General features: G+C 48.7%; 2 protein-coding genes across 14 annotated transcripts in view; one reads left to right on the top strand and one right to left on the bottom strand.

Moving 5' to 3' along the window:
* The window catches only part of ANAPC15 (anaphase promoting complex subunit 15), a 70,139-nt gene extending 50,707 nt beyond the window's left edge, over positions 1–19,432 (top strand). The window contains exons 1-6 of one of the 13 annotated variants that reach the window (XM_067750195.1): positions 15,520–15,538; positions 16,290–16,362; positions 17,747–17,876; positions 18,395–18,454; positions 18,778–18,915; positions 19,070–19,432. In XM_067750195.1, coding sequence (XP_067606296.1) covers positions 17,757–17,876; positions 18,395–18,454; positions 18,778–18,915; positions 19,070–19,129 — 378 coding nt within the window. In that variant the 5' untranslated portion in view covers positions 15,520–15,538; positions 16,290–16,362; positions 17,747–17,756 and the 3' untranslated portion in view covers positions 19,130–19,432. Of the gene's footprint in view, positions 1–15,519; positions 15,539–16,212; positions 16,363–16,600; positions 16,733–16,773; positions 16,873–16,915; positions 17,026–17,524; positions 17,610–17,746; positions 17,877–18,394; positions 18,455–18,777; positions 18,916–19,069 lie in introns of those variants that run through there. The other 12 variants (XM_067750197.1, XM_067750196.1, XM_067750199.1 and 9 more) reach the window with 12 other exon arrangements.
* On the bottom strand, positions 19,428–24,678 carry TOMT (transmembrane O-methyltransferase). The gene is made up of 4 exons (XM_067750192.1): positions 23,388–24,678; positions 22,234–22,507; positions 20,924–21,120; positions 19,428–20,429 (listed from the first exon to the last, which is right to left on the bottom strand). The coding sequence occupies exons 2-4, from the start codon at positions 22,490–22,492 to the stop codon at positions 20,109–20,111; spliced, it is 777 nt and encodes a 258-aa protein (XP_067606293.1). The 5' UTR covers positions 22,493–22,507; positions 23,388–24,678; the 3' UTR covers positions 19,428–20,108.
* Positions 24,679–24,695: the final 17 nt, after the last annotated feature.

Here is a 24,695-nt window from a genome sequence, read left to right as displayed (position 1 = left end):
GAAGAATGGTCATGGTGCCAGGCACTAAACATCCAAGTGAGGAGAGGAAGTCCCCTGGTACGAATATCAGTGGCTCTAAGGGCCTTTGCCTTCCCATTTCCCTCTTCCTCCTCACAAGAGATTGGTAACCTTGTCACCTTTTCCCTTGGGGGCAGGGACACCCATGACTCATACTTCTAATTCTGCCCCATACAGGGGAAAGTCCAGGGGCCTCGGGATCTGTAATATCTCAGAGGAAATGAGCTCAAATGAATCTTTAAGAAAGTTATGGCTTTTAGTGTCTTTAGAGATACCAGCCAGTTGACACATTTTGGCAGCTGTAAATATCAATTCAGAGACTGTCTTGTTCCAACCAAACAAGAAAATCCAAGAAATCCACAATAGCCAATTAGTTTCCCTCACTCTTTCCCCATGCATAAAATCTTTAAATAATATTTTAATTTCAGTTAAGGTACAGTTTTTGATCTCAGTTTCCACTTCCTGTTTTTATCCTGTTACCTTAATCTTATGTGCTGTTACCAGAAATTTTTGGATGATGTCACTGTGAGCCCTCTTTGTGGGTGGCTGCTTTCCTTTCCACGGGGTATCCCAAGAGACCTCGCCAGGATTGGGTCTGCCTCCACTAACGGGAGATATGCATATAGTCTTTGGGAAAAGCCCCCAGGCCCCTGGAGTGTAATTCCAGAGTTTTGGCATGTTGGTATGCATGGCTTTAAATAACACCCAGGAGGCACTTCCCTGGTGGTCCAGCGGTTAAAACGCCACGCTCCCAATTCAGGGGGCCTGGGTTCGATCCCTGGTCAGGGAACTAGATCCCACATGCCTGCAACTAAAGATCCTGCATGCTGCAACTAAAAGATCCCGCATGCCACAACTAAGACCCAGCACAGCCAAATAAATAAATAAATATTCAAATAAATAAATAACACCCAGGAAGCATCTGTGGGGTTTTGCATTTGTCAAGGAGCTGGTGTACCCCATCAGGGTTCTTAGGAGACATTGGCACCAGATGTTTAGGACATTTATATTTGTCTATTAATTTTTTTAGTAACACTGATGCCAAAAGGTCAGCCTCTGTGCACCTGTGCCAAATCAAATCTCTCAGAGACAACAGTTTTAAAGGAAGTAGAAAAGAATAGCTTTATTGCTTTGCCAGGCAAAGAGTACACAGTGGGCTCCTGCCCTGAAAAACTGTATGTCCCTAACCCGGGAGGATTTGATGAGGAGTTTTATAGCAACAGTTCAAGTGTGGAGTTGCTGATAAGATTAGGGTGGGTGCAGAGCCTGCACTCCTTTAATCTCATCTCAGGTGGTCTCAATCTTTTTTTGTTTGTTTTATTTTTGGCTGAGTTGGATCTTTGTTGCTGCACATGGCTTTCTCTAGTTGCAGTGAGAGGGGGCTACTCTTTGTTGCGGTGCGCTGGCTTCTCATTGCAGTGGCTTCTCTTGTTGCGGAGCACGGGCTCTAGGTGCACGGGCTTCAGTAGTTGTGGCTTGCGGGCTCTAGAGCGCAGGCTCAGTACTTGTGGCTCGCGGGATCTAGAGTGCAGGCTCAGTAGTTGTGGCGCATGGGCTTAGTTGCTCTGCGGCGTGTGGGATCTTCCTGGACCAGGGCTCCAACCTGTGTCCCCTGCATTGGCAGGCGGATCCTTAACCACTGCGCTTAACCACTGTCTCTTAATCTTGATGAGTTTCTCTGGTCCCTTTAATCTCGCCTCAGGTGGCTTCTTGGCTGCTTCTCCCTTGATTAGCCACTGTTTGAATCTCCCTTTTGGAACTCAGGGAAGGTCATGGATGCTGGAGTCTGTTCCCTACAAATAAGAAACGGGGGACAGAAAGGCTTCCATGCCCAGGAGCCCCACAGGGTCCTGCTCAGTTGCAACATCACACCAGGGATTGGATCCATAATATTCCATCAGTTCAGGGGACCAAGTAGTGAGTGAAGTGGTGACACAGAGACTGTAAGCCTCTGTCATATTTTCCCTCTGGTGTTGCCACTGGTTTCTGGCTGCAAGGCTATTTCATTCTTCTTGGTTAGGACACATAGTCCTACATAGCACAACCTACTGACAGTGGTAGCAGTAAGAGATCTCCTATCCTCTTCCCCTAAGGGAATGTTTTTCTCATACCTTTAGCCTCTCCTTGAGTAGTGACAATAGCCTTGCAATTCAAGGCTCCTTAGCTCTCCTTGGCCTTGAGGCATGGAGGACCCTTAGGCAATAGTCAATTAAGCCCTTTATAATTAGTGGCCTACTCTTCTCATTAGACCATTTAGGCTTTATCACACCACTCTGGGGAGATCCTTGGATTATTATGGCAGCTGTGACCTTTTGGGTTGGATACCACAGGCAACACACCACTGAGAATCATGTGAAAGCACACCGTAGCGCAACCGGCCCCCAGCAAGGGGTGCTCCTTCCTCAGATGGTGTTACCCACCCGAGTTAGGTGGTTAGTAAGCAAGTTACAGGTAAAAAGGGCATTCCCCTTGTTTAATTGCAAGGGCAATCATGCAATCCTGCCCACTATGCCAATTGTTTTGTGCCTGGCTCTGCCTGTCAAAAAGCAATGTTATGTCTGGACTGGCCCTTAAAGTTCTTATTATGATTGCAAGATATCTTGCAGCAATAAGCATCAGGAAACTTTGAAAGAATAAAGGTTCATTTACAGGACCCGGAAATTACACAGCGTACCTGTGGCCATAGAGCAAGGTTGCCATAGAGAGAGGAAGAAAGAATGTGTGGGCTTGGGGTTCTGCTTTTATTGGCGTTGAGGGTGGGGACCTAGGGTTTCAGTCTCTCTTCATTGATGAATTTAAAATATTTGATGGGCTTCCCTGGAGGCACAGTGGTTAAGAATCCGCCTGCCAACGCAGGGGACAAGGGTTCGAGCCCTGGTCCAGGAAAATCCCACATGTCACGGAGCGACTAGGCCCGTGCGCCACAACTACTGAGCCTGCGTGCCACAATTACTGAAGCCCGCGCACCTACAGCCCATGCTCCGCAACAAGAGAAGCCACCACAATGAGAAGCCGGTGCACCACGACGAAAAGTAGGCCCCGTTTGCTGCAACTAGAGAAAGGCCGCGCGCAGCAACGAAGACCCAACACAGCCATAAATAAATAAATAAATGTATTAAAAAACAAAAAAAAAAACATATGAGCAGGAATTTAAAGTGTGGGAAGGGAAAAAACAAGTGGCCCAGCCATAAAAAGAAACGAAATTGAATTATTTGTAGTGAGGTGGATGGACCTAGAGTCTGTCATACAGAGTGAAGTCAGAAAGAGAAAGACAAATACTGTATGCTAACACATATATATGGAATCTAAAAAAAAAAATGTCATGAAGAACCTAGGGGTAAGACGGGAGTAAAGACACAGACCTACTAGAGAATGGACTTGAGGATATGGGGAGGGGGAAGGGTAAGCTGTGACAAAGTGAGAGAGTGGCATGGACATATATACACTACCAAACATAAACTAGATAGCTACTGGGAAGCAGCCACATAGCACAGGGAAATCAGCACGGTGCTTTGTGACCACCTAGAGGGATGGTATAGGGAGGGTGGGAGGGAGGGAGAAGCAAGAGGGAAGAGATATGGGGACATATGTATATGTATAACTGATTCACTTTGTTATAAAGCAGAAACTAACACACCATTGTAAAGCAATTATACTCCAATAATGATGTTAAAAAAAAAAAACAAGTGACCCAAATGGTCAGTTACTGAGATCAACCAATACCTCTAAAACAAAGGAGCCTCAGTTCCAGGAGGCAGCCTGACTCTTTATCTAGTGATTTGTTCATTCAAGATATCCTTTGATGTGGCTGCCTCAGTAATCAAAGCTTAAGACAGGCACTTTCATTACAAAACAAAGAACCTAACAGTCAGTTTATACTACAAGGGAGAAGTATTCCAGTCAGAGGGAACAGTAAGTCCAAAGGCCCTGAGGCAGGAATATACTCAGTGCCTTCTAAGAACAAACAGCAAGGAAGCCAGTGGGACTGGTGAGCAGGGAGCAGGGCACACGGTATAGGAGTGTGTGGTCTGGACCAGAATCTAGAAGGCCGCATTAGTCAGACTGGGTAAGGATTTGGGATTTTACTCTGAATGCAATGGAAACTTTTTTTTTTTTTTTTTTCAGTTCAGCATCTGATCTAGGAACAGATTCTAGGGACAAGGGAAAGCAAGCAAAGAACATGAAGGTCTATTTTGAACAGCACAAGCTCAAGGCAACCATGACTTGAAGCAGGGGGTAAGCGGTGGCAGAGGGGGCGGTGAAAGGGTGGGAATCTGGATGTAGTTTGAAGGGAGTGCTAATGAGATTTGCTGATGGATTGGATACTGGATGTGGGAGAAAGGGAGGAATTAGGATGACTCCAAGGGTTCTTGGGCTGAGAAATCGGAAGAGTGTGTGGCCATTTGCTGAGATGAGGAAGGCTATGAGTGGAGTAGGGCTGGAGGGGGATGGGGAAAAAAGAATTTTGGAATTGAGGGAAGTAGTGGATTCATGAGATACTTAGTGAATAAAATCTCTAGGGCCTGGGGACTTTTGGGGTGTGGGGAGAGAGGGAGAGGTCAGGGACAAAAATGAGTCTCAGGTTTCTGGGTTATGGACTGGGAGATGTTGGCACCATTTTCTGAGACAGAAGATGGGAAAGGTGCTGGCTGGTACTGCAGCAGGAAATCTGGGTAGCAGCTGCTGGAAGTGATGCTGATTCCAGCCTGGAATATTCCGCCACTTCCATATTGCTCTCTGCCTCCTTTCTTTGGAAATCTGTTTAAATGTCTGCTTATTAGCGAACCTTTTCCTGACCACCTTCTCTCGAATATGGTTGCCATCCTCACCCCTGTGTGTTCCGTTGCCTTCCCTGGCTTTATTCTTTTTCAGCACATTTATCACCATCTGATATTACTGCCTGTTTATGGGATGGTCTCCCACCACTACAAAGTGAACCATATGAGAGCAAGGAATTGTGTCAGTTTTGTTCCCAACTTAAAACAGTACCAAGTATCTAGTCAGTGCTCAGGAAATATTTGTAGTCTAAATGAATGGTGAATGCCGAGTAGGGGCTGGGATGATCGCTGGGCCCCCTCTGATTAATTTGAGACTGTCACCAGTTTGGATTCAGTGCATCTTGGTGAAACTGCCCTGGCCCTGGAGGCTGAGAGCAGAAAGGACAGTGGCAGAGGAGATCCGGGAGCTGGAGTGAGGAGGAAGGGGTAGAGCCTCAATATCTCCACCTGTAAAATAGAAATGTAAAATGAAGTGTGACTTCCATAAGGGGCTGTGAGTGAGGATTGGATGTGGGAGAAATATTTGGATTAAGGTTCCTGGAGTGCAGGGTAGGGGGTGCAGGCAGAGATAGCGTGAGATAGTAAATGTTTGCAATTTAGTAATAAAGGGTGTTTTTTTGTGAAAGGTTGGTTGTCATTGGGGTGGGAGGAGGCTGGCCTGCCTGGAAAAGCCCAGGAAATGGAAGGGAAGGGCAGAGCACAGGTTAGGGGGCAGTTAGGTCCTGGGGCTGTAACTACCCGTGACAAGATTGGGGCAATTTGTGAGCTGGGGTGGTGAAGCAGTCTGGAACTCACTCCCTGGTCTCCATCCAACATTCCTGGCTCCATGAGAGCCCTCCTCCAGGGGGAGGCTGGAGGGAGGGAGGGCAGGGCAGACTGAGGCTATTATCTTCTGGAAGAAGAGATTGATGCCCAAGTGGGAGAAGGATGGTACTAGTGCCCATGTCCTAATCCCCAGAACCTGTGAATGTTACTTTGTATGGCAAAAGGGACTTTGCAGATGTGATTAAGGTACAGATCTTGAGATAGGGAGATTATTCTGGATTATCTGAATGGGCCGATATCATCACAAGGATCCTTATAAGAGGAAGGCAGGAGATCAGAGATTCCAGTAGAAGTTATAAGGGTGGAAGTAAGAGGTTGGAGTGATACGAGGAAGGGGCCCACAGCACAGGCATACAGGTGGTCTCTGGAGGCTGGAAAAGACATGGAAATGGATCTTTCCTGAAGCCTTCAGAAGGAATGCAGTCCTGTTGAAACCTTGATTTTAGACTTCTGACCTCCAGAACTGTAAGAGAATAAATCCACGTTGTTTTCAGCCACAAAGTTTTCGGTAGTTTGTTATAGCAGCCATAAGAAACTAATACAGATCCAAGGTCACCTGGGGACTGATGGTGGACTTGGAACTGGATTAGAACCTTGTTAGTCCAGATGTCTCAGTCGAAGCCTCCTTGCTTCCTGTATGCTTCGGCCAAAGCTTCTGGGTCACTGTGCAGCTCCCTGGGACAGTAACTGGACCCTTATCACATGTATTTCATTTGACCTTGACAAGAACCCTGTGGGGCAGACAGCCCCTACTTTACACATAGAGAAACTGAGGTTCAGAGGTGAAGTGTCTTGGCCAAAGTCAGAGCACACAATGAGGAATCAATGAGCTAGATCCCAGATCCAAGTCCTCTGCCCTTCCCTGAACAGTACAGATACCACACGTGTCCAGTATTTTGGTCTCTCATTCGTTCATTCAACAAATATTTATTGAATATCAGCTGATGCCTGGCCACTGTGCTCAGTGCTGCGGAGCCACTAGTGAACAGTCATGACGTCCAGAGACTAGGAATCCTTTGTTCTTGCATCTGTCTACATAGGTCAGTCAGGTCATGATGTTCCTGTAAACCTCCAACAAGACAAATATTATTCTCTGTTCTGCAACTTTTTATCTCTATATGAAGGGAAAAGTGTTATACCTTTAAAGGTCAGAGCCTTGAGAATGGACTATCATGTATATTTCAGACTATAGGCAGCATTCCCCCCCCACCCCCCGTACGCGGGCCTCTCACTGTTGTGGCCTCTCCCGTTGCGGAGCACAGGCTCCGGACGCGCAGGCTCAGGGGCCATGGCTCACGGGCCCAGCCACTCCGCGGCATGTGGGATCCTCCCGGACCGGGGCACGAACCCGTGTCCCCTGCATCGGCAGGTGGACTCTCAACCACTGCGCCACCAGGGAAGCCCTATTTTTTTTAAATTAATTTTTATTGGAATATAGTTGATGTACAATGTTGTGTTAGCTTCTTCTGTACAGCAAAGTGAATCAGTTATACATATACATATATCTGCTCTTTTTTTTATTCTTTTCCCATATAGGTCATTACAGAGTATTGAGTAGAGTTCCCTGTGCTATACAGTAGGTTCTTATTACTTATCTGTTTTATATATAGAGCTGTGTATATATCAACACTAATCTCCCAATTTATCCCTCCCCGCCCACACAATAGGCAACATTCTTAACTCAAAGCAAAAGCAATAGAATACAAAGGTTAAAGTAAAAGAAACAGATCTAATGTGGAGTCAGATTTGTTCTTCTCTATTACGCCTGCAACCACCATGCCACTTTTTTTTTTTAAGTTATTTTAGTTTTGGCTGCGTTGGGTCTTCATTGCTGCGTGCAGACTTTCTCTAGTTGTGGTGAGCGGGGGCTACTCTTCGTTGCGATGCGCAGGCTTCTCATTGGGTGGCTTCTCTTGTTGCGGAGCACGGGCTCTAGGCACGCAGGCTTCAGTAGTTGTGGCTCACAGGCTCAGTAGTTGTGGCCCGCAGTCTCTAGAGCGCAGGCTCAGTAGTTGTGGCACACGGGCTTAGTTGCTCCGTGGCACGTGAGATCTTCCTGGACCAGGGCTCGAACCCGTGTCCCCTGCATTGGCAGGCGGATTCTTAACCACTGCGCCACCAGGAAGTCCCCAATACAGTATTATTAACTGTAGTCACTATGTAATGCTGTGAATACATTAAATCCTCATGATTTGTTTATCTTATAAGTGGAAGTCTGTATCTTTTGACCATCTTCACCCATTTTACTCACCCCTCACCCCCTGCCTCTGACTACCACCAGTCTGTTCTTTCTATCTATGAGTTCAGGTTTTTTCTTCTTCTTTTTTTTTTTTTTTGGCTGCACTGCATGGCTTGTGGGATCTTAGTCTTTTTTTTTTAAATTTCTTTTTAGATTTTACATATACTCTCACCTTTTATTTATTTTTATTTTTTATTTTAATTTTATTGGCGTATACTTGATTTACAGTGTTCTGTTAGTTTCTGCTGTACAGTAAAGTGATTCAGTTATACATATACATATATTCATTCTTTTTTAGATTCTTTTCTCATATAGGTTATCACAGAATGTTGAATAGAGTTCCCTGTGCTGCGTAGTAGGTACTTGTTGGTTATCTGTCTTATACATAGTAGTGTGTGTATGTTCATCCCAAGGTCCTCCATGCCACATTTCTCCTTTGGTAACCATAAATTTGTTTTCAATATTTGTAAGTCTGTTTCTGTTTTGTAAATAAGTTCATTTGTATTATTTTAAAAATTAGATTCCACATATGAGTAATATCATATGATATTTGTCTTTCTCTGCCTGACTTGCTTCACTTAGTATGGTCATCTTTAGGTCCATCCATTGTTGCTGCAGATGGCATTATTTCATTCTTTTTGATGGCTCAGTAATATTCCATTGTATATATGTACCACATCTTCTTTATCCATTCCTCTGTTGATGGACATTTAGGTTGCTTCCATGTCTTGGCTATTGTAAATAGTGCTGCTGTGAACATTGGGGTGCATGTATCTTTTCAGATTATGGTTTTCTCTGGATATATGCCCAGGAGTGGGATTGCTGGATCATATGGTAGTTCTATCTTTAGTTTTTTAAGGAACCTCCATACTGTTCTCCATAGTGGTTTACCAATTTACATTCCCACCAACAGTGTAGGAGGGTTCCCTTTTCTCCACACCCTCTCCAGTATTTATTGTTTGTAGACTTTTTGATAATGGCCATTCTGGCTGGTATGCAGTGATACCTCATTATAGTTTTGATTTGCATTTCTCTGATAATTAGTGATGTTGAGCATCTTTTCATGTGATTTTTGGCCATCTGTAGTCTTTGGAGAAATGTCTGTTTAGATCTTCTGCCCATTTTTTGAGTGTGTTGTTTGTCTTTTTGACATAGAGCTGCTTGAGCTGTTTGTATATTTTAGAGATTGAGCCCTTGTCGGTCGGTCGCTTCAGTTGCAGATATTTTCTCCCATTCTGTGGGTTGTCTTTTCGTTTTTTTTTTTTTTTTATGGCTTCTGTTGCTGTGCAGAAGCTTTTAAGTTTAATTAGATCTATTTGTTTATTTTTGTTTTTATTTCCATTACTCTAGGAGGTGGATCAAAAAAGATATTGCTGCCATTTATGTCAAAGAGTGTTCTCTCTCTGTTTTCCTCTAAGAGTTTTATAGTGTACGGCCTTACATTTAGGTCTTTGATCCATTTTGAGTTTATTTTGTGTATGGTGTTAGAGAATGTTCTAATTTCATTCTTTGACATGTAGCTGTCCAGTTTTCCCAGCACCACTTGTTGAAAAGACTGTCTTCTCCATTGTATATTTAAGGCAACATTCTTAACACAAAGCAAAAGCAATAGAATAAAAGGTTAAAGTAGGGCTTCCCTGGTGGCACAGTGGTTGAGAGTCCACCTGCCGATGCAGGGGACACGGGTTCGTGCCCCGGTCCGGGAGGATCCCACATGCCACGGAGCGGCTGGGCCCGTGAGCCATGGCCGCTGAGCGCAGCGGGAGAGGCCACAGCAGTGAGAGGCCCGTGTACCACACAAAAAAATAAATTAAAAAAAAAAAAAAGGTTAAAGTAAAAGAAACAGATCTAATATTGAGTCAGGTTTATTTTTCCCTGTTACAGCACCCCTCCTGGGGCCGGCTTTCTAGGGACTTGGAAGAGAATCCACAGCAATCACTTATAACTCATTCATCCATCCTAAACTCAGAGTCAGGCCCAGGAGAGACCTCAGTGACTGTTTGCTAACCAGAAAATAAATGACGTGTTGAGTTGAAATGTGCCGTGTAATTTACAAGGCCCATAAAGTACAAACAAAATAATACATCAAGAACAGAAGTTTTTTTTTGTTTTTCCTTTTGGTTTTTTTTCGGAGTGTCAGGGAAACTACAGATATGGATACAACTTGCTGAAGTCTCTCCAACTGAGCATCAGGCTGGGAGGTGCATTGAAGGACTACAATGATGACTGATAGTGAACTTTAAATCCACCGCATGGGGAATTTCCTGGTGGTGCAGTGGTTAGGACTCCATGCGTCCACTGCAGGGGGCCCCAGGTTCTATCCCTGACTGGGGAACTAGAATGCCACAAGCAGTGCAGTGGCAGGACCAAAAAAAAAAAAAAAATCCACTACATGTTACATATGGACACCCCCCCCACACACACACATACACACAATTTGCACATGCCACCCAGGAAGAGACAGGAAAAGCAGTCAGGCCTGCCTGAGCAGAAAACTCCTTAAACTTACATGCACTTTCCACCAATCATTTCCAAGGCCCCCCCCCCCGACTTCCTGTTTCCAAGATAAATATCCCACTCAAAAACCCATGAGCAGACACATCTGCACACTGCCTCCTGTCTCCTAGTTTGGCTGCAATAAAATCTTTTCTCTCTGCACACAACTGTTGCCTGCTATTTGGTCTTTCCGTTGGGCAGCAGGCAACGAGCCCATTTGCTCCATTACAATGACCCTGAGGTAGAGGAATCTTGTACCCCAAGCAAAAGTATACTCCCTCAGCCAGCCCACCCAGTGGGGCTCTCCAGCTCCTCACAGCATCTCCACACGCCTGCCATGCTCTCCTGCCAAGCAGTCTCCTCATTCACCACACACCCCAGTGCCTGCTCAGGGAGTCCCCTCCCACCAGGAAGGTTTCTTTTTTCCTCCTTTCTCACTCTTTAACTCTGAAGCATGGTTCAAGGTACAGCTGAAGTCTCTCCTGCTCAAGGAAGCCCTTCTCAATGTCTCCTCGTCCTTCTCCAAGGGTATGTGTCATCCTTTGAGGACAGGGTATAACAGAGAATAACAAACCTGACTCCATATTGAATTCCTTTAGCACTGACCTTTGTGCTGTTGCCTGTACTGAGTTATGCTGGCTTTGCCCCTTTTGTAAAAGAATGTTGCCTATAACCTGAAATATACAGGATAGCCCGTTCTCAAGGCTCGGACCCTTTAAGGTGTCATTCCATTCATGTAGAGACTAAAAGGTGCAGAACAGAGGATAACATTTGTCTTGTTGAAGTTATATGGGAATACTGTGACCACACCTACACGGACAGCTGCAAGAACAAAGGATTCCTACACCAAGCCACACCTGCTCCCCTTTTAGTATAAAAGAAGCCTGAATTCTAACTCAGGTAAGATGGTTCTTTGGGACAGTAGTCCACCATCTTCTCGGTCTGCTGGCTTTCCAAATAAAGTCACTATTCCTTATCCCAACAACTCATATCTCGATTTATTGGCCTGTCATGCAGTGAGCGGTACAAGCTTGGACTTGGTAACAAGGGCACCATTTTTTCATCCTGTGTCCTCTCATTGTGCCCATCACCAGGATGGCCACAAGGAGGCCCGCAAGCATGGCCATGCCCCAGGCACATCACACTCTTTCAGGCCTCTTTTGCACTTGCAGCCCCCTCTTGTCTAGACTGTCCTCTCCTGACTTCTCCTCCTTCAAAGTCTCATCTCCCTGAGGATCCCTCCCCACCTCCACACCCACATGTTACCCTTCTCTGCTCACTGCCCCCACTCTTCTCAGAATCTGTCTCTAGTGTAGCAATTGTCACACGAACACATGTCTAATGAATTCAGTTCCATTAGATTGAAGGGAAGAAAAGCCCATCTTTTACATTTCTTGAGTGGCTACTCTGTGCCAGGCACTGTGCTGTGTGCTAAGGAAATAGAGATGAATCAGAGACCTGCCCTCAAGGGCCTAATGATTTGCTTGATGCCTCCCAAACTAGACTGGGGGCTTCCAGGGGATGAGGACTCAGATCTGATTCCCCTGTGGGTCCCCCATCACCAAGCGCAGACTGGCTCATAAGAAAGCTTTGTGGAGCGAATGCAAGATTGACCTTCTTAAGTTGTAGCTTCAGCTCGGACAAGCCACTTCACTTTCCAGAGCCTCACGTTCCTCATAGGCTAACTGGGAGCAGGGTTTCCAGGACTGGGGTGAGGATAAGAGGAAATGACAAGTGTGAAAGCTCTTTGGAGACCAAATATCCTTCGGTATACGTAAGAGATGGTGACTGACGTTTCCCTCTGTCCCCTACCAGGGCCAGCCATACTCCTCAAGGACCATGGAAGCAGCCCTCACTGGCATTGAATTCACATCACTCAGGTCTAAGCCTTCCTGGATCCTGGAGAATTCTCTGCACAGAGCCATGGATTTCTCTCTCCAGCCCACGGGCTTTGGATTTATTTCTGACTTGGGAAATCCCCATCCTGCCTTCTGCTTTCAGCCCAGGCCCTGGCTTGGGTAAAACACGAGGAAGCAGGTGACATCTCAGGACAGAAGGGGCCACGTCAGGGAAGTGTCTTCCAGGGATTCACACCAGAGCTGGAGACATGGTTGGGATATTATGTTAGAGAAAATGAAAGCTGGGAGAGCGGGAGGGACCTGCCTCGGGTCTCCAGAAAGTCAGTAATAGAGCCAAGGTAAGTCCCAGGATGCCTGGCTCTCATCACATCCACTCTATCTCAGGGCCACCAAAGCCCTACCCCATCAGAGTCCCCCTAACGTTCCTTCTCATCTCTCTCTCTACCCCGAGACACTTAGTTCTGCCCAAAAAGATTCTCAGTGTTCTCCAAATACATCATCTGCTTTTAACTCAGTGCCTTTGCATGCAATACGCCTTTTTGTGCATCCCCTTCTCCCACTTGTCTACTAGGTAAACCCCTACTCATCCCTCAAGGCCCGTTCAAATAAATGTTTCCTTCCTTCAAACAAAGTCTAAACTCAGTTTATCCAGAATCCATTCATCTCTCTTTCCTCTGTGTTCTTATAACACTCTCTGTATACACTGATTTTAATATTTACTACCCTCTTCTATAATTGTCTATAACTGTCTTAGTCCTCACTAGACTGTATTCTCCTCTAGGATAGGGATTATTTCTGCTTCATCTCTCTGTCCCCAGGGCCTATCAAGGTGTCTGGCACTCAATTGGCACTCAATAAATGTCGACCAAATAGTGGAACAGATGAAGGAATATGAGGCAAATTTTTAACCTTTTTAAATTTTATATTTTTAAGGAATATGAGTCTTTATTTATTTCTTTTTTGGCCGTTCCACGCAGCTTGCAGGATCTTAGTTCCCCAACCAGGGATTGAACCCGTGCCCTCGGCAGTGAAAGCGTGGAGTCCTACCACTGGACCACGAGGAAATTCCCTCAGAGTCTTAGTTTATTATCCTTGAAATGAAAGGAAAAAAAAACTCAAGCACTTGGTAAGGATAAATGGTGGATAATGAATGTGGCACCATCACTGACTCAGTTGCCTGAGCCAAAAATAGGGTATCACCCCAAATTTCCACTTATCCCTCTTCCTTTTCCCCTTCCCCTGTCACCATGGCTTTTTTTTTTTTAATTAATTAATTTTATTTTTGGCTGCGTTGGGTCTTTGTTGCTGTGCTCAGGCTTTTCTCTAGTTGCGGTGAGCAGGGGCTACACTTCGTTGTGGTGTGTGGGCTTCTCATTGCAGTGGCTTCTCTTGTCATGGAGCACGGGCTCTAGGTGCACGGGCTTCAGTAGTTGTGGCATGAGGGCTCAGTAGTTGTGGCTTGCGGGCTCTAGAGCGCAGGCTCAGTAGTTGTGGCGCACGGACTTAGTTGCTCTGCAGCGTGTGGGATCTTCCCGGACCAGGGCTCGAACCCGTGTCTGCTGCATCGGCAGGCAGATTCTTAACCACTGCACCACCAGGGAAGCTCACCATGGCTTGTTGAACCTGGCTGAGGAGCTAGGTAAGAAACTCTAGGTTACTGGGGGATTTCCATCAGGCCAGAGCTGTCAGGAAGGACGGAGGCAAAGGATGCCGGACGTAGGGATCCTGTAACTAAAAGAACCAGAGGGAGTGACTGCTGGGGACACTGAAGGAGCAGATAAGGGATGGAGAAGGGAGAAGTCAAGGGTGGGTTCTGGGGACTTAGAAACCACTCAGTCTCTGCCCTCAAGGAGCTCATGGTCTGCTGAGGAAACAAATAGGAACAGTTTTATACAGAACTTCACTGTAGTGCAGCACTACCTCCTTCCTGATACCCCTTTTTTATTTGGCTTCCAGGATACCACCCAACTTACCTGGCTTTCTGCTTATCTTCTTGGCCCTCCTTCTCATTAGTTTGCTGCTTCTCCTAGTTTTCTCAAATTCTGAATTTTGAAGGAAATGATTTTCCATCTACACTCACTCCTTTGGTGGGCTCATCCACTCTCATGGCTTTAAACACCATCCATGTGCTGATGACTCTCAAACTGATATTTCCAGTCTTGATCTCTCCCTTGACCTTCAGACCTATATGCCCTCCTGCTCCCTCAACAACCCTACTCTAATGGACATCTCAAAGCCAACACACTCAAAAATGAGCTCCAGATATTTCCCCCCAAAACCAGCACCTCCCTTGTCTTTCCAACTGGTCTCCCTGCTTCTGCCACTGACCCCACTGAATTTTTCTTCATAAAACAGCCAGAGTAACTCTGTTAAAATCTAAATCAGATTGTGTGGATCCTCTGCTCATAACCCTTCACGGGATCCTCAACATGGGGTAAATGGGGTAAAACCAAAGTCCTTATTATCGTGATCTGCGAAGCTGTACTCTCTGGCTCCTATCTCTATCCTCGTCTTCTCCCATTCTCCCCACAGAACACTATGCTCCAGCCATTCCAGGCCCTTTGCACTTGTTCCTTCCTGATGTTCTTCCCTAAATATCAGAATAGTGCCCCCTTTCTTTTTTCTTCAGATCTTTTACTCAAAGGTCACCTTCCCAGTAAGGTCTTCCTTGGCCCCCTAACTGAAAGGAAACGTCTCCCCTACCAACATTTTATTTCCACTTCTCTGACTTATTTTTTCTCCTCAATATTTACTGCAGTCTTAAAACTATATATTTTATTTACCTATCTTCTTTATTTATCTCTCATTAAAATGGAAGCACCATGAGTCTCCTCATGATTTGTTTTTTTTTTGGTCTGTTTTGTTCACTGTTGTGTATCCATTACTTAGAATAGTGGCAGGCATATGTAAGGTACTCAGTAGATATTGCTTGAATGAATGAAAGAAAAAGGTGGACATTTCCAAGGGGCAAATTTTACTCTAATGAAAAACTTTATAACACCCAGAGCTGCTTGTCAACAATGACAGTCGATATGCACAGTACACTACCTCTTAAATATGTTATCTCATGAAATCCTCACATCAGTCCAAGATGCGAAGAAGGCTGGGCAGAGATTATGATGCTGGTTGAAAAGGAAACTGAGCCCAGACATGGAAAAGGGATTTGTTAAAGGTCACACATTTGGTCAGGGCAGGAGGGGAACTATGGATGACTGCTGGCCGTGAAAGGGGCTGGTGAGTGATGGAGCTTAATGGGGGTTGGGTTTGAAGGACTTACATTGCCAGAAGGCATAAGGATCTCTGAAAGGGAAGCTGAGTCAGAGGTTAGTAAAACGGAGGCATCAGCAAAGGAGTGGGAGAGAGATGTGACAAGGCTGACAGCTAAGCTTATTTAGCCCAGTCCTGGAGAGGGCAGCTGAATTTCCCAGCAGCAGAATGCTGCGCCTGAGATTGGGTAATCAAGCCCTTACAAAATCTGGAATGCAGAACTGGAAAGGCAGTCTTAAGAGACCAGTGAGTCCACTGCAGGTCTACAGAGTCTGGCTTCCCCACAGGTCTGTGAGGTCTTTGAGGGCAGGGACCGTGTTCCTAGATTTAGCCCCAGCTTCTAGCAGGGCCTGGAATATGGAATATAGTAGGGACTCAAATATTTCTGTCGAAGGAATACATAAATGAATGTATGCACCCAAACGGGAAACTGAGGGGGAGACGAGACAAACAGGAGGGGCGAGGCGTAAAATCACCCAGCGATTCTGGGGTAGAAGCAGACTAATTTTCCCGGGACGCAGCAAGACAAACAGTCCTAGTACTAACGCTGGTTGCCACCAGGTGTTTTTCAACAGGGATTGGCAAGCAAATACCGCCTGGGGACAGAAAGGCGGGGCTAAATGGGGCCGTTGGGGCGGGTCCAGGCTGGAGAGGCCGATTGGCTGAGACTCAAGGCGGGGCCAATAGAGCAGGCGCGCCAAATTTCCACCCAACACGTGACTAACGTGTGTAACGTCACTTCCAGTCCGGTGGGCGGGAGCGGGAAACAAAAGAAGACCAAGGACGCATGCGTTTGGTGTGTCCCAGGTTCCGATGGATTCTTCCGCTCAGGGAGAATAAAGTGCTTCCGGGTCGCCGCCGCCTGCCGACTCCCGGCGCGGTAAGTACATAAGACAGGCTGCTGTTGCTGTCTCTTTGCCCCTTCTTTCCTCCCTTCCCCAGAGAAACCTCATTCCCTTGACTCGCCTCCTCAGGAGCTGCCTGTTCACACTCCCTTTAACATTAAAAGAGTTCCAGCTCATTGGCCGCTTCCTCGAAACTAAGCCCCACCCCGTCGCACAAGGTCCGTCACTCATTGGTGTCACTTCCTGTCACCCAGCAGTTCTTGCAGTTAATTGGCCTTATCCAGGCCCCGCTCCTTTCTCGGTAGCAACCCCAAATACCTGCCTGGATCCCGCCCATGCCTTCTTCCTGTTGGTCAACTCCACGGTCATTATCATAATAAGCCGAGAATGGGCGGTGGCTTTGCGGTGAGGGGTTGGGCTTTCGGAGCCGCGGTCTCTGGCCCTTCAGTGCTTATGGGACTTGAGAGAGGGTTCTGTTGTGCCTCTTAAACGCGCCGGGCAGCTGAGCTCCACGGAAGGGCAGCGGCTGGCCCCGGATTGGTCAAGTGCATTAGGGCGAGAGCAGAATTAGACGTAGATCCTTTTCTCCTGCTCACCTCTAGTGCCCGGCCTGGATCTCTTCCCCGCGAGAGTTCTATGCCCAACTCACCGTGGCACCTAGAGCCAGTCGTTGCCTGTCGCTGGGCCTCAGTTTTCCTGTGAGCTGAAAGGTTTTAATTCAGATTCTCTGGGACCTCCCGTTCAGCTCCCTCAGCTGCTGAATCTGAGCTGAATATACTTGTTCTCTTACATGTTAGTTCATCCAGTCTTTCATCTGCTCATACCTTTAGAATGTTACTGAGCCATACGTGCACGTGATAACACTTCCCCTCCCTGCCCCCCAGTTTGGCTGTGGTTCATGATAGAGGTGGTCAGGGTCCAAAATTTCTGACACTGGGTGGGTATGGTGTGGGCGGCATGGAGGAGCAGAAAGTAGGTCTCAGTGTTTGGAGGAGGTGGAGAGAGTTTCAGTAGAGTCCTGCTGTCTTTAATTTTGTAAGGCCAGTCTGCATTCTGGTTTCCTCTCTCTACATTTGGCTTCCATTCTCTTCCCTCCTTGAACAGCTTACAAACAGCTTTACTTACCCATAAAGTAAATTACTTAATTATCAGAATAACTATGAGGGTGGCATAATTGTTACTGTCCCCGTTTTACAGATGAGGAAACTGAGGCTCAGAGAGGTTAAGTGACTTGGCCAAGGTCAAACAGCTAGTAAGCGGTGGAGCCAGGACTCAAACCCAGGTCTGTCTGATTCCCACAGGGAAGGGGTACTTTCCTGCTACCTTCCACACTACCCAATCCCCAAATCAAAATGTAACCAAATACAAACTAAAACCAAACACATCTGAGAGCTGGATTCACCTGACGCTTTTCCTCAGTCTAGGAGCCATGTCCACGTTGTTTCCCTCACTCTTCCCCCGTGTGACTGAGACACTGTGGTTTAATCTGGATCGACCCTGTGTGGAGGAGACAGAGCTGCAGCAGCAAGAACAGCAGCATCAGGCCTGGGTGAGTGAGGACATAGCACAGCGGTGGAGCTTCAGTCAGGTGCCCCGCCCCCCTTCACTGGCGTTGACCCAGACCTACTCTGGAGACCTGCCCTGGGGGAGCTTTTTGTCCTGAGCTGGGGGCCTAGGTTCTCACTTTTGTGTTACCCTAATTTGCCAGGGGACCGTGGGAGCTCTAGGCCAGGTTGGAGCCCAGGCTCTTTTCCCTAAAGCATAGAAAATAATAATTTTGACTGTTTATTGAGGACCTAGCAGATGTCATGTTCTAGGCTGATAGTCTCACTTCATCCTCACCATAAGCTTATGAGGAAACCAAGGACCAGAGAGTTTACGTAGTTGGATCAAGTTCATAAGTAAGTGGCAGATGACAGGAGAGAAAGGGATTGAATCTTCCAGAGAGCTGGAAGGAAGCTTCTCCTTCACACTTGGGGGTCTTCCTGGGGGCAGGGCAGGTGAGTGCCATGCCCCTGACTGCCCTGCTTGGGCCCTGGCCTTGCTCTTCTCCCCCTGTGGCCACAGCTCCAGAGCATTGCAGAGAAAGACAACAACCTGGTACCTATTGGCAAGCCGGCCTCAGAGGTGAGTGGCTCCAGCAGGTGGGGCCTCTGTGGGGCCCAGGTGGACCAAGGCTCTGCTCTAATTTGGAAGGTCTGGCCTCTGACTCCAGAGCAGTCGTGGTCCTCAGCTCTGGGTGGAGGACAGAAAAGAGGACGTAGAGGGGGAGGGCACTGGGCTCAGCACTAAGGTCCTGCAGAACATGCACCAGCCTGCTAGATTAAAGTGGGACAGGACTGGGGAATGGAGCTCATTCGTTGTCCCCAGAGAGAGGCTCCAAGTGGGCCAGTCCTTGAACTGGCCCAGGCAGACCTGTAGAGGCTACAGGCTCTTCCCTGCCTCACCAGCACTATGATGACGAGGAAGAGGAAGATGAAGACGACGACGAGGACAGTGAAGAGGACTCGGAGGATGATGAGGACATGCAGGACATGGATGAGATGAATGACTACAATGAGTCACCTGACGATGGAGAGGTCAATGAGGTAGGCAGGGGTGTGGGGCAGGGCCTCTGCTCCTGGGCCCCTACCCCTGACCTCACTGGCAGCCAGCGGGTACAGAAACCCTGGATCCAGCCAGGGGCAGGATCTGGGACTGGGGCTGGCTGGGTGGCTGAGGCCCCTCCCCACCCACACCCAGCCTCCTCTCCAGGTGGACATGGAAGGCAACGAGCAGGATCAGGACCAGTGGATGATCTAGGTAGACAAGGCAGGGTGGTCTCAGAAAGACTCCAGGCCCGCCCAACCTATCCTGGAGCCCCTGCAGACCCAGCTGATCACCCAACCCCCCCTGCCCCGGTGCCTGAAAGCTCACCCTCGGGCACCTCCTTAGCTGCTGCCAGCACCTGGTATCCTTGGCCCCTCCCAGGCCATCAGTCTGCCCTTGAATCCGCAGAGCCTGAGCCCACCCCACCTTTCTGGCCAGCACCTCATCCCTTGGTTGCCAGATCTAGTCTCTTTCTAACTCTCTTTAATAAAGACACAGGACTGATTTTTTTCCCCACATCTATTCCCTATTTCTTGGTGGGGCCTAGAGGAGTGCAGCATCTTCTCTTGAGCTTTGGGGAGAGGGTTCTCAAGGGACTTCAGGCAAATCTACCTGGCCACGCGGGCTGGGGCTATGGAAGGCCAGGGTAGCCCTGGCTGTGGGCCCAGGCTCCACTGCCATTTCCTCTGGCCCAGCTTGCACCCAGCCATTCCTGCAGGGCCTCTAACTCAGTGTTTACTGTTTCCTTTGATCCCACCTGGAATGGCATGGGGTGGGGTGGGGTGGGGGGTGGGAGGCAGGCTTTCTGAGCGCCAGAACTGGGAGGCCCCTGGAGCTCTCCTAGTCAACTTCCTTGGTGTTAGAACAGATTAGATCTCAGAGCAGGGCAGGGACTCCCATGGAGTAACCCAGCAAATCAGTGACAGGGCTGTGTTGTGAGCTGAAGTCTCTTGCCTGTCAGTCCATGACTCTGGACTGGAAGGAGGGGGACCAGTGGGATCAAACAGCCTGACAGAACTTGAGGCCTCAGGTTAGTGTGGAGCCAGAGTGAGACAGAGGTGGGAGGAGAGACTCCCTAGCCCTGAGCCCAGTATGTGTCAGTCCACAAGCAGGGAGGGGAGGGGATATTCTGAGGTCCTTGCTTGGTTGGGGGGTGGGGGGAGGCAGCAGTAAGTACCCCTGGGCCTGGACCTCAGCCAGGCCCTGAGTAGGTGAGCTGGGCTATGCCGTCCTTGATGGCAGGGAAGTCAGGGAGGCCAGTGTGGTGGAGGCGGCAGCGGTAGCGGCCACAGCTCTTGGCGTACTGCAGGAAGCGAGGTGCACCAGGGAAGAGCACGTGGTCAGCTAACACTGTGGCACCAGCTGGCAGCAGGGCATGGGCCTCCAGCAGTTGCAGGTCCCTCAAATAACGTCGGGGCCTGTGTGCCAGGAGCACCAGGTCAATCCGATTCATATGGTACTGGGTTCTTAGGCGCGGGATCACCTCCTCTGATCTACCCACGATGAGCTCCACCTGTGGGGGTGGGAAGAGTTGGAGATGAGGGTGGGAGCGGTTGTTCTCCCACACCAGACCCTACTGGGATCTGGCTTATTTTGTGCCAGGCCCTGGCCTAGGTCTCCGTGTGTGTTCTCATATTTCCCCTGGCCTCAGAACCCAAGGAGTCAGGATCAGCATTGTGATTTTCATTCTGCTAGTAAAGAAGCTGAGATTCAGAGGACAGGTGCTTTGCCCAAGATCACACAGCCAACAAGAGGCAGACTAAGGTTTGGACCCAGATTTGCTGGGCTCCAGAGACTTTCCTCTTAACTGCTTCTTTGTCATCCAGCAGCAGATACATGCCAGTAACTTGGAACAGGAGAACAAGAGCTCATACACTCTCCAGGTTCACAGTTCCCTAAGTGGAGCTGTTTCCTTCTCCTAGGTGGGATTCCCCCATGGGGGAAGCTGGCTAGGGCAGAGCTGGGGGTGGCAGGAAAGAGACCAGGGTTGGGGAGGTGGGGGCTGACCGTGCGCTCGTCGAAGCCAGCCAGGCGGATGAGTTTTTCAGCCACTGCTGCTGTGCGTGGATCCCGCTCCACAGTGAGAAGGCGACCCCCAGGGGGCAGGGCACGGGCAATAAGCAGTGTGGAGTACCCGCAGTAGGTGCCCAGCTCCAGTGCACAAGCAGGGGCCTTCTCCTCCACCAGCCGCATCACGATCTGACCTATGGGGGGAGATGGTTATTGCAGCAGACATGGGAGATGGATGCAGGGGCCCTCATGGAAAGGGGTCTCAAATGCCCACTTGCCACTGCAACCTCCAACCAGCGGGAGTCTCATTTCTTTCTTGGATTACAGTCCTAGCAGCCCCAGTGGCCTCCCTGCCCCTCTCAGCTTGCCTCCTTCACACCAAACACTAGGAATCTTTCTGACAAATCTGACCCTAATGCTCCCTGGTTCCTATGAACCTAAAGGCCTTTGGGATTGAACGTGGGATCCTCAGCCTGACATTCAGAACTTTCTTGGACCTGATCCTATCCTACCTTTCCAGTTTCAGCTCTCAATTCTTCCCACCACAGCCATCCCAAACAACTGTGCCCAGAGCCAACCATGCTGGTTCATTTCTTCATGCCACATTTAGATATGTGGCTGGCTTTGTCCTCCCCCACCTCTGTCCTCAACTACCTGGCCAACTCGAAAGCAATCCCTCTAGGCCCAGTTCAAATGTTGCTTCCTCCAGGAGGGCCCAGGCAGAAACAACCACCAGAGAGAGACCAGGCTTCTGAGAGACCACTGTCCAGGCTCCCGAGAGGTCTTTGCTAGACCTTCTAGTTTCATCCTCCCTTGATTTGTTCATTGAATATCTTTCTAACCATTGAATTGGATGAATTTCTTAAATAAGACTCTAAAAACACATGTGCTGACAGCTGGGACTCAGACAAATCCAGCCAGACAGCTACCCTGAATGGGCTGGAGAAACCTCCATGGTGGGGGAGAAAGACTCAGACACAGATAATTACAAGGTTTTGGGTTGTGTGCTGAGGTGGTTATTCTCCTGTATCATGCCCCCTTTGATGCCAGCCTTTGTGGCTGATTCATCCCTGGCCTCTACCTCCTCCCCCAGCACCTAGCACATGCCTGGTACAAAAGAGGTGGTGATAAATTTTACTGGATGAATGTATAACTTTGCCCAGCCCCCTCATTTCCAGAGAAGAAAAAAGAGACCCACAGAAGATCAAGAACCTGCCTAATTCACCCAGTAAGGCAGTGGCAAATCCCAGATCTTCCTTCACCATCTTGGAGGTGCTTCCTGGAGCAGAAGGCTAAGGAACACTGACCTTTGACAGGCCCCATGTGGCTCAGGTACTCGCAGTGGCTGCTCCAGTGGTCCAGGGTGGTGAGGATATGACCAGGGTCCCCAGGCAGGGCGTGGGTGAGCACATAGCTGAAGGCCCGCTCCTCAATCCGCATCCCTGACAGGCAGTCTCGGAGGCTCCGGAGTAAGACCATGCGTACCAGTAGTCGGAAGTAGTGCCGGTACCTCACCAGCAATGTCACCACCAGTGGCAGGAAGGCCAGCGCGATGGCGGGGGACATGGTCCCTACCTGGGCCTGGGGTGGAGGAAGGGAGGGAAACCCACACATGTCGTTTGCCTGTCATTTGTGCAGCCCTTACCAGTAGCAATTATCCCTATATTTTACACACCATGGCTCAGAAAGGTTAAGTCCTTTGTCCAGAGTCACACGGAAGAACTAGGATTTGAATCCAAGCTGGTCTGATTCCAAGCCCACGTACTTTCAAGGACAACATACTGTCTTATGTTCAGCACCCAACCCCAAACTACCTCTTCCTACTCCTGGTTCATCTTCACCTTGCTCCCTCCACCCATTTTCCCTTATCTCTGTAGTCACTCTTCTTCAGAACCCCTTTCACCAGTTCCTTCCTGAGTTCTCCTCCCACCTTACCCACTGCCTGCTTGGTCTCTGACCCATTACTGTGTAGCAAAAGAGCACAACTTTGTAGTCAGGAACCCCTTCACTGTCACTCTTCTGCCTCAGTAAAAGGCAATCATAACACTCCATGGCGTGTTAGGATGAGATATCCTTAACCACCCCAGGACCCTCCCTCTGTCAGCATTTCCCTGGGGGTGGGAACAGTCCGTGATTGTATATTTATTCTCTAGTCCTATTTCCCCTCCCCTGCACTCCCCTCCTATCCTCTCTCTCAGCATTCCATTCACATTTACATTCACATATACACACAGCACACACTTTCCCCCAACTCAGCCTCTTCTCCCCACTCCCCCCACCCCCTGTCTGGGATAAGTGCCCTGTCTTCTCCCACGCACTGGACCATCTGACCCTTTTGAGGCCACTGGTGGTGGTGACTAAAAATTAAAGTAGGAGTGTATGAATGGGGTGAATAGGTAGGTGAGTGACGGTGAATCTGAATTGATGCGCTTGGGAACCCACACTCAAGGGCCCCGCTTACCTGGGCTGGAGGCTCCTGCTTGGGGAAGATCAGAGCATAGGACAGGAGGGGGAGTCCTTGGGGTGGGGAAGAACCCTGAGGCAGGCTGGACTTGCTGTCAATTATTGATGCTGAGGCTGCTGCTGTCACCTGAGACCTGCAGTTCAAGTTACCAACCCCAGGTACAAGCTTGAGCTGCCTCCTACCCTTCAGGAGCCCTCAAAGAACTTACAGAACTCCGGGGTCTTGATTTGAGGGGTAATAAAGCTACTGGGTTTGGTGACCTCTCCTCAAATCCCTTGGTTCAGGACATAGGGTATGGTGTGAGCCAAGGTGATAGGGAGGTTGTGAGTTACTCAATAATTCCAAATCCTAAGCAAGTGCCAAGGCTTGAGTCACAGAGAAGAGTCGGATCCTGTCCCTGTCCCCCTGGAACTCCACCTTTGTTAGAAGAGACTGACACAGGAACAGAGAATATAATGTGAGCACTAGAAGGCATGCTCCATGAACACAGGCGCTTTGGGCAGGCAGACCGGGTGGGGAGACAGTGTGCCAGGCCATGTGTGTAAAGTCCAGAAAGTCAATCAGGAAACTCCAAGTATTTCCCTGTGGTTGGTGAGGCATTCCCCCAACCCCTGCTCCACTGCCCTGGGCCTGGAGTGGGTGTCAGGCTCTGCAAGATCTTGCACGACAGACTTGGACTTGTGTTGAGTCCAAGGGAAGATGTGGGATGCTTCTAAGAAGCGCACTGATTGTGAGCTTTGTGTGTTAGATTACTATGACTGCTGTAAAAAGGCAAGATTGAAGAGAAATGCCTGCGGGCAAGGAGATCACTGAGGTGGCCTCTATCTCCTCCACCAGGATTGAGCTCCACTCTGCTTCGGTTTGTGAAGGTATAAGGTCCCTTCTTCCAGTAAGTCTCAGATCCCCAGTCCAGGTTGGGTGACACACCCTCTGTATGTCGCCAGCCTTGGCACCAGGCAACTGGGCCTATCGGTGTGTACTCTTGGAGCATAGAGCCTGGATCCTACTCGCCCCTCTAAAGGCATTTAGGAGAGTATTTCATGACGGCAGTTGGTATAAATTCGCTCACTGGCCCACAAGGGTAGCCTGGCGCCCACGGGAACACATAATACACTTAACACGAGGGCTTCTATAACCATCAGTGGAAGTCTCCGGCTGAGACCCGGAAGAGGCTGAAGTCATATGATCCGCCCCTCCCTTTCCTTGCATCACGTGTCTCACGGCCTGTCACGCAGCGTGTGCCTTCCCATTGGTTGGCTAAGATCACGTGGTAGGGGCGGGGCCGGAAGCCGGGGTTCCGGCGGC

Source organism: Pseudorca crassidens, chromosome 9 (genome assembly GCF_039906515.1).
Source record: "Pseudorca crassidens isolate mPseCra1 chromosome 9, mPseCra1.hap1, whole genome shotgun sequence".
Lineage (NCBI taxonomy): Eukaryota > Metazoa > Chordata > Mammalia > Artiodactyla > Delphinidae > Pseudorca > Pseudorca crassidens.
This window is presented reverse-complemented; position numbering and strand designations above follow the sequence as displayed.

Bases quoted from the DNA above. Each gene is read 5' to 3' on its own strand.
- TOMT (XM_067750192.1), bottom strand. From the start codon at position 22,492: ATGTCCCCCGCCATCGCGCTGGCCTTCCTGCCACTGGTGGTGACATTG. The intron at 21,121-22,233 runs GTCAGTGTTCCT...CTCCCCCCATAG, and splicing joins CCACATGGGGCCTGTCAAAG to GTCAGATCGTGATGCGGCTG. The intron at 20,430-20,923 runs GTCAGCCCCCAC...CCACCCCCACAG, and splicing joins CTGGCTTCGACGAGCGCACG to GTGGAGCTCATCGTGGGTAG.